Source organism: Juglans regia, chromosome 6 (assembly GCF_001411555.2).
Source record: "Juglans regia cultivar Chandler chromosome 6, Walnut 2.0, whole genome shotgun sequence".
In the NCBI taxonomy this organism is placed as follows: Eukaryota; Viridiplantae; Streptophyta; class Magnoliopsida; order Fagales; family Juglandaceae; genus Juglans; species Juglans regia.
The window spans coordinates 1,844,603-1,861,252 of NC_049906.1; the positions used below are offsets into that span (position 1 = coordinate 1,844,603).

A 16,650-nucleotide genomic window follows, 5' to 3' on the forward strand; every position below is an offset into this window, starting at 1 on the left:
ATCCCCGAGTCCATGGAAGTGGGAACAATGTCTTGCTCAATATCTCAGATTGTATGCATTCCCGGGACCAATCTTCTACCACCCCATTTCCTCCTGAGCAGCCACGACTGCAACCATGATCTTTCTCTTATCTATTTGAACTGATTGAGGAACAGAAAGCCTCCAAAAGAACTAACCACTCGAAATAAAAGATTTTTGACAAGACCAAGAGAGATTGGTGTAAAAGCAATGCCCTCAGATCTCATAGCTTAGAAAAGATCATCTACGGTTAAAGCTATTGGCTTTCATGATAGACCTCTTCACACCATCACATTACACACACACACAAAGGGAATTTCATTTTTAAAAGGGGGACTGATGGTGCAAAAAGCCCAACCAAGAATAAAACCATGCGACCGTTCAATACACAATAAATTATCCATCATCGGGCAAACTGGGTGAGGGGTATGGATCTGAATTGAATCCATCAGGTCAAACCCATGGGCTATATTCAACAAACCTATGAGTAACTCCCAAGTGCTCAGGTAGGGAAGTGAATGCTAGAGATTTTAATAATCTCTTCAACTAGAACTTGGAAAATACAATACATCAGGGTTAAAGAAAAAAAGCATTGAGCTCAACCCCTCAGATCTCAGAGCTAGAAGAAGCTTATGATTCTCATTGAAAGCCATTCAACATCTCAAATGGTTATGTAAAGAACAATAACCACCACCATCTGTACCAAAACCTGATAATAATAATAATAATAATAACAATAATACAGCGACAGCAGTAGGAGTAGCAGTAGAAGAAGAAGAAGAAGAAGAAGAAGCAGTAGCAGCAAGTTTATGGTACGCAGGTGTCGAGATGGAGGCTAATAATGAAAAATCAAAGCATCTCTTCAATGAGTGCTCATCATCAGGCTGATGTAAATGATTATAAAGCTTCAATCATACATACCATAGAGTTATCATAAGTATTTTACCTTCAACTAAAAGGTTCAGCAACACTTACAATAAGCAATTACATGGAAGGCATTTTGAAAACACGTGTGACCATCTTCAAATGCACAACAAATCTAAACCAGAAAAAGGGAGGGGGGGGACTACATCCCAACGAGGTATGTATGCAAGTAAAAATCAAACAAGTGAGCTGCAACATATAGTAGCAGATGAAGTAAAATAGTGGACCACTTAAAGAAAATAGGCATTTTAAGATTCATAGAATTTACACCACATTAAATTTAAAATTGATCGGGCTAAAGGAATCATCCAGCTAAAGTAGATGACGAGGTAATTTAGACGAGAAGATCTAACACTCAAATAGCATCGCATACATGTAAATGTCATGTTAAAAGCCCTCAGATCTCATAGCTATATAAGGTCATTGTCGGTATAAACATCAGAATTTCACCAAGAGCCCTTCCAAATCTTCAATCACCATAATGAAAAGAAAAGAAAAGAAAAGAAAGAAAGAGAGAGAGAGAGAGAGAGAGAGAGAATGATGATGATGATAGTAAGGCTCGTAATGAAAATCGATGCAACCACTCCATAAGTTGAGTTTTCAATCATTGGGCAAATGAGGATGCATTTACACATAAAAAAGAGTTCTATGGCTACTTAAGGTTCAATTACGGAGCTTATAAAAAAAAAAAGGTTCAATTACTGCAAAGATGCAAATAACAGCATCACCAACCCAACAATATATTCTCATACGTTAATCAATTACTATGATTCAATGCACAAATGTGAGCTGAGAAACTCTAGTTACCAATATCTAGTTAGACCCAAACAAAAAGAAAAGAAAATTCATCCGTACACGGCTTTATGATGCTATACTTCAAACAAAAACATCGTTAAAACAACGGGTAAATGATATCAACTGAGTCAGATATAGCTTTCTAGGCTGCATTTCCATCAATAATGCAGTAAAAACCTGCTCAGAGCCCAGTGCATATATCATCATTCACTATATACCCGAGATCATACCCTAAAAGCCCAATATAAATCTAGCCGCGAAAACTACCTAAAAGGCTAAAACACAGAGGAAGGGTTTGCTTTTGCAACACATGCATGGCAATCACTGCGTCTAAAAACCATCAGATCTCATAGCTTTGGACAGAATCATCCACGGTTTTTTAAGCGAATGACATTCATCGAAAGCCTTTATAAACCACCACGGAGTCAGAATATGGATGTGAATATGTATGTGCGTGTATAAATAAATATATATATATATGCATGTATGTATAAAGAATGGGTGGCGTAGATGGCGGTGAGTAAAGGCTAGAAATGAATAAAAACCATGCGGACCGCTCAATACATCATCGGGAAAGTTAAGGGCTGGTTGGTTGTTGCTGAATGCAAACACCTCCCATAAATCGACAAATAAATAGTTCTTTCAACATCACAAAAGAACCTGAGACCCCAACCAGAGAAAGACCAGCGAGCTAATCGGTGAGGGATCCTTCACATTCTACAGATAGCGCATAAACGGCAGCACAGAGAGAGAGAGAGAGAGAGAGAGAGAGGGGAAGGGGGGGCGGGGACGCAAGAAGAGCAAGGAGAATCTAGTTAGGGTTTGGCGGTATTGGGAATTTAAAGGCTAAAAAGTTGGGCTTTGGGTACTCTAGGAACGGGCTTTGCTTGGGGACAAATGCATTGCTCCTTGCAAAAGCCCACAAACAGGCCCAATATTACCTCTAAACGGTGCCTATACATATAATAATATATTTTTGTTATTTTTATTGCTATAATTTTTTTTTAAGTTTATAATAAAATTATATTTAAATAAATTTTAACTTTTTCTTATTTGTACTTAATTTTTTTTCTCTAATTTTTCAACACTCAATAAAATTAAAATATATTATATTGAGATATCTTAGAAGAGTATTGATTGGTGTAATTTCTCCCTTATTTAGTGTTGGGATTCCAAATTATCTTAAGAGTATGCACTTGAAGATTATAAGATTATAAGAAGATAATCAGACTGATATTATACACGAATTAGCCTTTTAATTAGGGTCTGTAACTTCGTCTCAAAAGTGTCTCTAGATTGTGTGTGTGTATATATATACATATATGATTTACAAATGGACAGTTAAAACTCTTGATTGAGATTAGAACTCTTGACCTCATCCTCTCCTTTACCACTTTCTATAAAACAAAACAATAACATGATATTGATTGAGCTGCAACTCATGAAGTACTGATAAAATGACTGTTTAATTCCTGTGTTAATGTTGGTTAAGCTGTTCAAGTTTCTCAATCAAGCTGTGCATGGTGTTTAGATGAGAAAAATCATATATATATATATATATATATACACACGCGCAAGAAAAGATATTTACAACCGTGAATTGCATAACCGTCGCGTAATCACTTTGAAAAAAATGAATAAAACATAAGATCTACGTGAAAAAAAAAAATAATAATTTTCTAATAATAGACCTTACTCTTTTTCAAAATAATTATGCAAAATTTACGCACTTCACAGTTGTATGTAGAATTACTCCATGTATATATACATATCTCATGAGCATAAATCAGAATATTCAAATAATGGTACATTAATGATCTGAAAAACTTTGGTGGAACAAGTTACATGCATTAATTCATATATGCCCAGTACCACAAAAAAGCAGGCATCAAAATATTCTTTTGGTTACCCAAGTAATTTGCATGATCCCACACAATTAATAAGAAACTCACACCTAACAAACGCATGCATATATATAATACATATATATACAAACATGACACTCATATATATATAGATACATATATATACAGACATGACACTGATGGTGCGAAAAGCCCAACATGAATAAAACCATGCGACCGTTCAATACTCAATAAGTTATCCATCATCGGGCAAAATGGGTGAGGCGTATGGATCTGAATTGAATCCATCAGGCCAAACCCATGGGCTATATTCAACAAACCTATGAGTAACTCCCAAGTGCTCAGGTAGGGAAGTGAATACTAGAGATTTTAATAATCTCTTCAACTAGAACTTGAAAAATACAATGCATCAGGGTTAAAGAAAAAAAGCATTGAGCTCAAACCCTCAGATCTCAGAGCTAGAAGAAGCTTATGATTCTCATTGAAAGCCATTCAACATCTCAAATGGTTATGTAAAGAACAATAACCACCACCATCTGTACCAAAACCTGATAATAATAATATTAATAATAATAACAATAATAACAGCGACAGGAGTAGGAGTAGAAGAAGAAGAAGAAGAAGCAGCAGTAGTGGCAGCAGCAAGTAAATGGTAAGCAGGTGTCGAGATGGAGGCTAATAATGAAAAATCAAAGATCTCTTCAATGAGTGCTCATCATCAGGCTGATGTAAATGATTGTAAAGCTTCAATCATACATCCCATAGAATTATCATAAGTATGTTACCTTCAACTAAAAGGTTCAGCAACACCTACAATAAGCAATTACATGTAAGGCATTTTGAAAACACGTGTGACCATCTTCAAATGCACAACAAATCTAAACCAGAAAATGTATGCAAGTAAAAATCAAACAAGTGAGCTGCAACATATTGTAGCAGATGAAGTAAAATAGTGGACCACTTAAAGACAAAAGCCATTTTAAGATTCATAGAATTTACACCACATTAGATTTAAAATTGATCGGGATAAAGGAATCATCCAGCTAAAGTAGATGACAAGGTAATTTAGACGAGAAGATCTAACACTCAAATAGCATCGCATATATGTAAATGTCATTTTAAAAGCCCTCAGATCTCATAGCTATATAAGGTCATTGTCGGTATAAACATCAGAATTTCACCAAGAGCCCTTCCACATCTTCAATCACCATAATGAAAAATAAAGAAAGAAAGAAAAAGAGGGAGAGAGAGAGAGAGAGAGTGATGATGATGATGATGATGATAGTAAGGCTCGTAATGAAAATCGATGCAACCACTCCATAAATTGAGTTTTCCATCATTGGGCAAATGTGGATGCATTCACACATAAAAAAGAGTTCTATGGCTACTTAAGGTTCAATTACTGCACTTATAAAAAAAAGGTTCAATTACTAAAAAGATGCAAATAACAGCATCACCAACCCAACAATATATTCTCGTACATTAATCAATTACTATGATTCAATGCACAAATGTGAGCTGAGAAACTCTAGTTACCAATATCTAGTTAGACCCAAATCAAAAAATTCAACCGTACACGGCTTCATGATGCTATACTTAAAACAAAAAAATCGTTAAAACAACGGATAAATGATATCAACTGAGTCAGATATAGCTTTCTAGGCTGCATTTCCATCAATAATGCAGTAAAAACCTGCTCAGAGCCCAGTGCATATATCATCATTCACTATACACCCGAAATCATACCCCAAAAGCCCAATACAGATCTAGCCGCAAAAACTACCTAAAAGGCTAAAACACAGAGGAAAGGGTTTGCTTTTGCAACACATGCATGTCAATCACTGCGTCTAAAAACCATCAGATCTCATAGCTTTGGACAGAATCATCCACGGTTTTTAAGCGAATGACATTCATCGAAAGCCTTCATAAACCACCACAGAGTCAGAATATGGATGCGTATATGTATGTGCGCGTATAAATAAATAAATAAATAATATTTATATATATATATATATATATATGCATGTATGTATAAAGAATGGGTGGCGTAGATGGCGGTGAGTAAAGGCTAGAAATGAATAAAAACCATGCGGACCGCTCAATACATCATCGGGAAAGTTAAGGGCTGGTTGGTTGTTGCTGAATGCAAACACCTCCATAAATCGACAAAAAAAAAAGTTCTTTCAACATCACAAAAGAACCTGAGACCCCCCAACCAGAGAAAGACCAGCGAACTACTCGGTGAGGGATCCTTCACATTCTACAGATAGCGCATAAACGGCAGCACACAGAGAGAGAGAGAGAGGGGGGGGGGAAGGGGGGCGGGGACGCAAGAAGAGTAGTAGAATCCAATTAGGGTTTGGTGGTATTGCGAATTTAAAGTCCAAAACGTTGGGCTTTGGGTACTCTAGGAACGGGCTTTCCTTGGAGACTAAATGCATTGCTCCTTGCAAAATCCCACAAACAGGCCCAATATTACCTAAGACTCTTTGCTTACGTTGAAGAAGTGACTATTAGGGGTGCTATCCGCCTCCTACGGGGCGGGGGTAGGGTTTTCACCCATGTCCCCCTCCCCCGGGATGCGGGGCGGGATGCAGGGCAGATTTTCAATCCATTCTGCTTCTTTTCACTTAAAAAAAATATTACATTTATTTGATTTAAAAATTATTTATAAGTATAAAAGTAATTAAAAATATATTTTTAGGTCCAAATTATAAATTTAAATTTTATAAATATGACCATAATTTAAAAATTATGTAATTTTTAAATTTGTTAGTGCATATTTTGTGTAAATTGTAGTGTATTAGTTTTTAAACTATATAGTTTTTAAATTTGTCAATACATATTTTGTGAACAAGTCTAACAAATTGTAATATATATTTATATATACATAATTTTTAAAACATAAATATATATTTATGTTTATATATATATATATATATATGTATATAATATATATATATATATAATGGGGGAGGGGGCGGAGTTGGGGCCTCCCCGCCACTCGCTCCTGCTAGGGGCCTAGATGCGGGGCGGGGGGCCTCGCCCTAGCATGGGCAGAGCAGGGTTACCCGCCCCGCCATGCGGGGGCGGAGCAGAAGCGGGGCAGGCCCCCGCTGCCCACCCCTTGTGACTATATATATAATAATATGTTTTTGTTGTTTTTATTGCTATTATTATTTTAAATTTTAAAATAAAAATTATATTTAAATAATTTTTTTAACTTTATAATATTTGTACTTAATTTCTTTCTCTTATTTTCTAAAACATAATAAAACATCTTAATTTAAACCATTACACTACTATTCATAGATATTATACTGATATATTTTACAAGAGTATTGTTGATTGGTGTAATTTCTCCCGTTTTTAGTGTTTGGATATTGATTGCTAAATTATCATGGTGTTAGAAAAAACCAATTTCAAATTATCTTGTTAGAATAGTAAGATGAGATGAGATGGTTTTAAATGAAAATTAGAAGTTGAATAAAATATTGTCAGAATATTATTTTTTAATATTATTGTTATTTTGATATTTGAAAAATTGAATTATTTATTATATTTGATATGAAAATTTAAAAAAATTGTAATGATGAAATAAAATGAGATGAGATAAAACACTCTCTGAATCCAAACGAGCCCGGCCATAGAGTTTGCCCAAGATTTTAAGAAGATAATTAGACTGATATTATACACGAATTAGCCTTTTTGAGGTCTGTAACTTCGTCTCAAAAGTGTCTGATCTCTATATTGTGTGTATATGATTTACAAATGGACATTTAGCGTACATTTCTCTCTTGATCTTTTATTCTTCTAAAACACGTACGTATGGAGATTAGAACTCTTGACTTCATCCTCTCCTTTTTACCACTTGCTATAAAACAAAACAATAACATGATATTGATTGAGCTGCAACTCATGAAGTACTGATAAAATGACTGTACGTGTTTAATTCCTGAGTTAATGTTGGTCGAGGTTCAAGTTCCTGATCAACCATGCTAGCTGCATGGTGTTTAGATGAGAAAGATCATATATATATATATATATATATATATTAGAAATGTTTCGTCAGTTAGTAGTAGGCCATGGCAGCACTGAAAACTGAAAAGGGAGCCGGCCAATATAAATTTCGAAGTGCTTTATCTGATCTAGAATGTTGCACTAGTGACCACTATGAGAATCCAATTGCAATCCATTAATCTTACATATTGTCAGCCACTATTTATGAATATGTTCTTAGTAATTCAAATTCATCCATCAGATCTAGTGCTCCACCAAACTCTCTCTCTCTCTCTCTAAATTTCATAATGAATACACGCAAAAAATGGATATCAAAGGGCCATCATGATTCTTTCACCTATCTTCTGAGTCATGATCCATGAGATCATTCACCTTTTTGTACATGCCAGTGAAAGGTGCTTTGAAAGCAAGTTGCTAGCTTCATGATCAATATCTTTATGATTTCATGAATGCCAGGTGGATCCCTAGGGAGAGGATCAATTTTTGTCCTAAAGACGTTGTTATATTGGTAGAGACATGTCTCCAACTAGGCCCGGCCCTAACTGTAGCATATATATTCTTGCCCAACTCGAAATCTTATAATTGTTTTTTTTCAGATATATTTGGAGAAGGGGTTTCGAACTCAAAACCTCTATTTTGAAGACTGGGAGTTTATGTCAATTAGGCCACAGGCGTTTGGCCGAAATCCTATAATTAAGGCAATTATTTCACATAAAATTCTGAACCCCAAACCATACTGCATGCTACTATATAAAGATTCAGTGAGCATTCTTTGATATTTTTTTATATAATGTTACATCTACATGTTTTGATTGGTATGCGACAAGAATGCTACAAGATAAGGCAATTTTCTCCCACCCAAAACCTCCCACAACATTAATGCAAACTTTTTGAGTTATATATATATATATATATATATATGAGATGCATGCTCTACTTGCGTTAGCCGGCGCGGATATTGTGCAATGCACCTTCTTAGAACCTGAATGGTTGTTTGACCTGAATTCTATCTTTTAATACATAACATATAATTTCACAAAAGTTGCAATATAATAGCACGTTATACGTACATATATAAAGATATTTATATCTTCTTATGTCTTTGTGCTTTTGTGAGCGTACTCTTTCTCACAGAGAGAGAGAGAGAGAGAGAGAGAGAGCTCTGAGTCCCTTTTGGCCCCCCCAAATGCTTGGAGTCGTCGTATTCCAAATCTCGGATTCTCAGAAGCTAATGATCGGAGTAACCCTGATGGATAGAGAGGATTGGAACATAAAAATGCCTCCATGAGAAGCCAAGAACTTACGCTCAAAGTTCTGATCAGGTGCAGCTTGACGTGCGCACGCGCATGCTCACTTCCGTCAGCTAGCTAGGATGGCAAACACTAGTGCTCACTTCTCGCAAGTCTGTCAGGCGTTCGGTAGACCGCCGAGCCCCAAGGCTCAATCAGTCCTTTTCTTTATAGCATACAGTCACGTCGTGTTTGTAAGTCATGTCGCTCTTGTATATATAATATAAATTTGTCTAGGACAACGTACGTACGTACGTTCGTTTGCTGCATATCGGAAACTTTTTTGTGTCGTTGGCTTTGTTTTCCGAGCAGAACTCGTCTGAGATTTGAGGCTGCGTATTGATCACCGTGCACGAGTATGCAACTTTGGCTCTTTGAATGGTTATTCTAGTTAAAAAAAAAAACAAAATGCAAGAATCGAGTTGTTCCAACACGACCTAGACAGTCATGAAGTCAAAGTCCTTCAACCACAATGTTCTCTGCAATTAAAGTTCTTTGACCACCCTCTTTAATGTTTCTTTACTTTGAGTACCCACTTTGAACCAGAAAAAAAAGTTGATTTATAAGCAAAACCAATGCAAGGGGGTTTGAAAGCTCGAAATTAATACACTGATATCTAGGCATAAAAAGGAACAAAAGCAGATTCTTTAGCTTCGAAAACTCTTTCGTGAAATGGAAAACATTATTATGCCCACTTTATTTGACACTTCTATTTGACCGCTGGTCAATTTTTTTTTTTTTTTTTTAACTTAGTAATTAAGGAAATGATTTTAAATGTATTGGTGTATTTCTTTTATTTTTTAAATATATTTAAATATGTTAAAAAAATGTGAGAAGAAAAAAAAAAAATTTTACGCTGGGCGGTATGCCTAGCGGTCAAATTGAGGCGGCAGAGTAGCCGCACCCTTCGTGAAATATACAGTGTGCCATTTTTTTTTTCCTACCAGGAGCATGATTTGTGTAGTGCTCGGGAGTATGCAAATTTTGCGTATTTACCTTCAAAATAAAAGATAAATATGAGATATATATGAAAATACTCTTTTTTTAACGATGAATTCCAATTTTTTTCAAAATAAATGTGTAAGATTTACAGCTCCTTATACCCCCACCTCTTCAGGCAATGGGATGAAATGAGAGGGACAAATCTATGCATGGTTTCTAAGCCGAGTAACAACAGAACCAGGGGCCTGACCCCCCAATGGTAGATGGGGGTCATAGGATTCCTGAACTTCTTGGCATGTATCCTGGCTTCAGCCTCGTTTCCTCAGTTTCCTTTTGGTACCACTCATTAGCCAATTAAATTAAGAGACATTTATAGCTCTATGAAGAAGTGACTTGATTTGATATTTTTCCGATCAATTTTACCACTTTTATATGTAAAACTTTCATAGAACACTTTTATCATGGTAGAGTACCGGAACTTCTCATTCATCCAAGAAAAAGAACAAAAATTATAGGAAGAAGAGAGAAAATTGCGTGCATGGCTGCAAGCATCGTCAGAAAAACTCCTCCAGCAAAGAAAAAACGCAGACAAAAGGACGAGTCGGAATTTTTTTTGTTCTTTTAAGGCATTGTTGACTCCGACTGGGCGTAAATCCAACAAGCAACACAAGGGCTTTAACAGAAGGTGGATATAGTGAACTGCATAATATCACAAAACCAACTGTGCATGACAAACCAAAGTGCATCCACTTGGCTCACTTATCTACTTTGATAGAATTCATGAATTGCAAGTAAAAGGGGTCAAGACTGACAATACAACCATCAACCATAAGATAGGAACCTAACAAAGATTAAACAACTGTCATGACTGTATGAGAAACTTAGTTTTAATAACAAAAGACAGACAATGGAACCACAGGAAGCAAACAAACATGGATGAAAGAAAGGGAAAAAGCGGGGGAGAAAACAAAAGATCGTCCAGTGTGAATGAGTATTGTTCTGCACTTCTTCGAGGGCATTGAATAATACGACTGCATACAAACACCCCCATCCTATAAAACCCTAAAAAAGATGAAAGAGATTACCATCTAGAATTTCTATTTCTCAACAAATTGTGTCTTCTATTCACATGCCAACTTAGTGTCAAAGCTGCTCAAGCAAATGGCAAAAGCCTGAAATGCAGACACAGGATATCGGTAATCCATGGTAAACATATCCTTGCCAACCTTACCAAACTGCAGAATTATCTTATCATGATCGGATTGAGTTGGTTGTGATGGTGCTAGTGTTGGTGCTGGTGCAGGCTGTGTTTGTGTTGGTGCACCAGCAGCAGGGTGTGTTGCAGCAATCAGCTGAAAGTTCTTAACAGAGGCAACTGTCACCCTGCCACGGAAGTTGAGACACCAACACTGCAACTGTTCATGCCATCTTGGTGCCTTGTTTCGGAGAACCAAGAGTCTCTCCTTTCCCTCATCTTCATCACGGGACCCAATAATATCAGAGAACCTAGAGCTGCTAAACTCAGTCGAGTTGTCAATTGATTTTGAAAAGGAAATACTCCGAAATGAGTCTTCGAGGGACCGAGGGAGGAGCTCAGGTTGGCCAGGAACACTGCCACCTGGCTCAAGTGCTGAGGCAGGGATTGAGTGCATTGTGCATTGCATCCTGCGTGGACCCCTAGTGCCTAGCACATTGAGCTCATATATTACCTGAGCAATATTGTAGCTGCCGGTGGGGACCTTTGGAGAAACTTTTTTTGAATAGAACCTACGGCTTCGGCCAGGAGGGGACAACTGCCCATTGTGGTAGGGAGGCTGTGTATCATAAACTATGAATTTGGTGCCCAGAAAATTTGACCTGAAATAAAGACCAGTAAGCATTTTAATAGAAGAGATAGATACATGGTCACCTGAGGTATCAACTTCACCACAGGCAAGAAATTATAAAGTGAAGACTACTAAAACGATGAATATGGTGGGTTCTGGTCATCATACTAATTCAGGTGGAAGCACTTTGATAATTAGATAATGTCACTAAATTTCAGTTTCTACGTCTATAATGGTGTAAACGCTAAAAGACTTGAAACAAGTCTAATAAAGGATCATACGCCAAATGAGGGTGCCAATATAAATAAGAGGCTACACAACAACTTACAAATTTATACATGCATTAATCCGAAATTTGATGCATGGAAACCAATTATAGATGCACTCAAAGAAATACATCTAATATAGTGATCTGATGTGCAACAAATACCCCTATTCTGTGGCACTTAAGTTTAATTAGCTCAAGAATGGGGCAATAAGGGTTATATAGACAAAAGTGGAATGGACGTCCAGGATATGAAAACCAGACAAGTTTTGACTACAATCTAACAGAGCCATCTATAGATATAGACAGTGAAAGGGCATAGGCTGAATGGTCTTTGTATGCGTTTTTCATGCCATAAACTTGCAATCAAATCCTTAAAAGACTATATATATATCATTATTCATATATATATATATATATTTCTATGTCACAGTTCGTCCCAGTTCAATAATATATGGAGTTCGTCCCAGTTCAAGATAGTTAAGAGAATTGTATTGCAGAAAGAATTACAAGGTTGAACAAGACCTACCTCAGTTTACCAATGTAAGTGCTGCTTGATTTTGAAATGTTATCGGCATCCATGGAAATCACATACTCTGTGCAAGTTGTTCGCCGGGTCCGTCTCGCAGAGAGAAGAAACTTTCCGTTTTCAACAAGCAAAGCTGCAGGTCCATAGATTGGTTAAAAGCACATCCCAGAGAGAACGATAACCACTAATGCAAGAGGGAAGATGCTGATACACATACAAGGAAAGAAATAGTTCTTTATATGGAAAAAGGTTGGCCAGCAAGTTACCAAATAAAGATGCAATCACAGGGCATAGATAATTGATGCAAGCACTAAACTAATTCAATCATAAATGTAGTAGATACTCAAGTCAACACAGAACAAAAGGACTGCAGTCTGCACAGCCCATAGAATATATGGCTCGATACAAACGCTCAGCTCAAAATATTGCAACTGGAATACAACTTGAAGTCCATGAAGTATGCGGAATGAAGTTTTTATAAACCTAATGTGGTTCATCGCATGGTCATTCAGGAAACCGTACAGAGCGGGTCTCCAGTTACTGTAGTCTGTACCCAATACCACAAGACTTCATTAGAAAATTACATATTGAACTAAAATGACCTTGGTTGATTACAAGTATTATGATTGATTTGAAGGAAAGGAAGAGAAAATATTTTTTGCATGATGAAAAAATAAGAGAGAAACTATTGTGACGTATACAGGTATCAAGGAAAACAAATAATTAATGGTATAAAAAGGCTACATTTAGAGAAAAAAAAAATAGAATTTTTTTTGCCTTTTTTATTCTCTTTTAATATTATTTGCTAATTGTTTACGTTTATGGGTAGATTTCCTCTTTTTTTTTTTTTTTGGGGATTGATAAACTTCAATTAAATTTATCTTTTCTATCCCAAATAGCCAGCACTTCCATTTTGTTTTAGGGCCATTATTTTTCTTCCTTCTTTGGGGGCCATCTCACAGAAGTGGATGCAGTTGCCTTGGTTGCCTCCCTCTTTCAGCTGACCCTAGTGAATACTACAGCAAATTCATTTCAAAGGATGGTACACCCACAGAGAGAAAACTTGCATGCCCAATATATATTAATCTAAAATTTAGATACTTGGAGGATGTCAAGGCTGTTTCTGAACAAATATTTCAGTATTACAGTTGCAAAGAAGAGTTCATTATAATTATTGACCATCAATCATGACTGATAAAAAAAGGTAAATGCAGTCCAATCTAAATATCACAAATGTTCTTAACAAATACGGAAACCATATAGATATGAGCTGCATTGGAACACATTTAATGCCATTTTACAAAATTGTCAATTATATTGAAAACTATAGAGCAATAGTAAGGTAAGAGCAAACATCACTATAAGATTCCAATCAATCCCAAAACAAGGGAGTTCATATGAAATCAACAAAATATTCGCCGGAGTCAAAGTGTAGGAAGCTGTGCTTACCAGGGCTAAGACAAAGGAAAAGGTGGTAAGTTAAATTTGATTTGTCCCTCTTAATGAAGCATTGAATGATTCCATCCCTAGGCCCTGGCTGTCAACAAAAAATAATAATAATAATAATTAAGACCTTGTCAGTTGTCAGCCTACTATCATAGAAGACCTCTTTTCTAAAATGAAGTACTGTAAATTCCAGATATAGAAACCAAGTAACAACGTTAAGACAGAGGTATTTGAGCAATCATGGTGTGTATTCAATTGATAGGCAAGATAAAAAAAATCACAAAGATCTTACCTGCTTTAGGGAGACAGGGAAGGTAATCTTCCCCGAGAATTCAGGATTTTTGACAATTTCTTGGCACATTTCCCTCCAGGACCTGCAGACAGCAGCACATGCAACAACATGCTTCCGAGCAGGCCATGTATTCTCACTTGCTTCCAATCTTTTGATCACATCACGCAAAAGCTCAGGTGGGAGGCTAGCCCAATGGCTGTTCTGGATTATCAAAGGCTGATCATGCAACTCATGGACCGAGCCATGTGATTTCCCCCTGTGATGACTGGGCAGCCTCACCTCAAAACTTCTTCTTGATAAGCTTCCTAATCCGTCCCTTACATCACGAACTATACTTCGGAACGACATTTACTCCAATATACTGATAATCCCAGATATCATATATCTTCAATATGGTTACATATATTTTAATCCACTTTTAAGTAAAAGGATGATCAGTGATCACAAACTCTTGTTTTCAAGTACAACTGCAAATCAAATTCAGCTATTCAAATTCCGATCACCATGCTTGATAACAAAGAAAGAAAAGAGAAAAGAAGACAGATGGGGAAAAGCACAAAGCAAGAAAAAGAGATTCTCAGAAAAGAAGGCTGACATGGAACTAAAGCAGCATAAAATACCAGGCTTTTATCAGAATCGTCTTTTGGCTGGTTTTAAACTACGATCCAGAATTCTAAACGACCATTAATTCAAATAAACTTCTTATTCGGTACAATGTAATTTAAATGGAGAATCTATCCGAAAGAATTACGCTCACAGGTAAAGCCAGATGCATATTTCTCCCAACCAAAAAGCATCCACCAAAACAAATAAAGTAACATTTTCTGAACCATATCCGTATTTATTAATTGAAAAACCTTCACAGGAGAAAAGAGGTAGAGAAGAAAAAAATAAGTCTTACCAAAAAAATACGTAATGCAGGCTCAATATCTAGAAGTCAATAACCAGGGAGAATTCTATACAGTTGGTTACAGTTATACCGAATCAAATTGCTTCACATCCTTAAATCAGTGTTTTAGAAGAAAATGACAAGTTAAGAAAAGGAATCTTCTGGGGAAAAAACCTTTAAACTTAAAAATCATCATATTATAGAGCAAAGAGACTAGGTGCGTATGCCTTGTAACTGATTGAAGATCCGTTCCTCCGCTCCTAAGGCTTTCATAGATCAGTGAAGAACATACAAAGATCAAATCTAGAAAAAAAAAAAACTATATTGGAAATGCAACATAAAAATGATTCATTTTTATCCAACTAAGCACCAAACCAGACAATTTAAAAGAAAAGCGGTAAAAGCAATCAAAATCTCAGTTATAAGCGAAAAAACCAACAATGTTAGCCACTAAAAGTTGCAGAACACAAATTGAAATGTCATGCTACAAACACCTCGAGGCAAAACCCAACATAAATTTTCAGAATTATGTTTTAAGAAGATTAAAAATTATCATCAGCTGATGAAAACCTGTCAAAGGCTTTCAAACACCCAAAACTTTTAAGACCCTTTTACCAGTTCTATAAAAACCTACCCACCAACACAGAAACAAACTCCAGATTCCGAAAACTTTCCTGGGAGCCGAACAGAAACTCAACAGAACCCAGAAAAGGAGTTAGAAAACCAGATATAGACGTACCCAGAGTGAAGATCACGCGCAGCTCACTGTCTTCTTCTCTGTCCTCACTCCCCAGACACGCTCACTCAGATGCTTCCATTTTTTATCCCACACACACACAACACTCTACTCTCTCTCTCTCTCTCTCTCACAGACTCGGACTTGAAGCCTTTATTAAATCGAATTCACGAACTAACATAAAGAAAAGCTTCTTAATTTTTAATCTCTGATTATCACTAAATAATCACAACTAATTTTATCTTTCCATTTTGTTTAATCTCGACTAGAACCAGAGGCTGTTTTTTAATATTACTGTTTTGCCCTTAGCGGTTGACCATTTCGTTTCTTTTTTAACTCCCGTTACGGAACCCAACTAACGGTCCATGTATTCTACGCCTTGTTTTATATTTTTTAGAATTGTTTTTAGAAAAATCCTATTTATAAATTCACGTGGATAACATATATAAAAAAATATTTATTTGATATAATTTAATTTAAAAAATAAATTCTAAAATTTAAATATTATAAATCAAATGTTATCATTTAAGTGACGTAGATAGTGTACTAACACAATTTAAAAATAAAATAAATGAAACAGCCAAAAAAGTGCAATCACATTAAGGGTCTGTTTGGGGTTATGGTATGAGTTTTAAAAAATGTTTAAATAGCCTTAAAAACTCATTAATAGAAAAATTAGATTGTTTGAGTGTTATATATTAAAACACTTTTCATCTCAAATAAGCCAAAAAGTATGTTTGATGTTTTCCCTCAAACGTGTTTTTCCGAATAATCTGGAACGTAATTTAAATTTTAAAAAGACTGTTAATGGATG

The 16,650-nt window shown here is 36.0% G+C and overlaps 1 protein-coding gene, 1 long non-coding RNA gene and 2 other non-coding genes across 6 annotated transcripts; all 4 read right to left on the bottom strand.

The window, feature by feature from the left end:
- Window positions 1–1,862: 1,862 nt before the first annotated feature.
- LOC118348803 lies at window positions 1,863–1,948 on the bottom strand. Its single transcript, XR_004801810.1, has one exon. It is a non-coding gene; the product is annotated as a small nucleolar RNA snoR118 (small nucleolar RNA).
- A 1,571-nt stretch (window positions 1,949–3,519) lies between these two features.
- On the bottom strand, window positions 3,520–5,894 carry LOC118348742. Its single transcript, XR_004801725.1, has 2 exons — window positions 5,698–5,894; window positions 3,520–4,412 (listed from the first exon to the last, which is right to left on the bottom strand). It is a non-coding gene; the product is annotated as an uncharacterized LOC118348742 (long non-coding RNA).
- LOC118348804 lies at window positions 5,244–5,329 on the bottom strand. Its single transcript, XR_004801811.1, has one exon. It is a non-coding gene; the product is annotated as a small nucleolar RNA snoR118 (small nucleolar RNA).
- Window positions 5,895–10,667: 4,773 nt separating the features above from the next.
- LOC109011416 (tubby-like F-box protein 8) lies at window positions 10,668–15,981 on the bottom strand. Of its 3 annotated transcripts, none has more exons than XM_035691021.1 (5): window positions 15,840–15,981; window positions 14,212–14,572; window positions 13,923–14,010; window positions 12,474–12,606; window positions 10,668–11,710 (listed from the first exon to the last, which is right to left on the bottom strand). In XM_035691021.1, exons 2-5 carry the CDS (start codon window positions 14,557–14,559, stop codon window positions 10,975–10,977), a joined length of 1,305 nt encoding a protein of 434 aa, XP_035546914.1. In that variant the 5' UTR covers window positions 14,560–14,572; window positions 15,840–15,981; the 3' UTR covers window positions 10,668–10,974. The 3 variants fall into 3 exon arrangements, with proteins under 3 accessions (XP_035546914.1, XP_018848170.1, XP_018848171.1); XM_018992625.2 differs by having other exon boundaries at window positions 14,212–14,678; XM_018992626.2 differs by lacking the exon at window positions 15,840–15,981 and adding an exon at window positions 15,735–15,795 and having other exon boundaries at window positions 14,212–14,678.
- Window positions 15,982–16,650: the final 669 nt, after the last annotated feature.

Coding starts and splice junctions, on each gene's coding strand:
- LOC109011416 (XM_035691021.1), bottom strand. CDS start 14,559: ATGTCGTTCCGAAGTATAGTTCGTGATGTAAGGGACGGATTAGGAAGC. Junction 12,607..13,922: donor TTTCCTTTGTCTTAGCCCTG/GTAAGCACAGCT, acceptor ATGGACCTGCAG/CTTTGCTTGTTGAAAACGGA. Junction 11,711..12,473: donor ACTTACATTGGTAAACTGAG/GTAGGTCTTGTT, acceptor TCTTTATTTCAG/GTCAAATTTTCTGGGCACCA.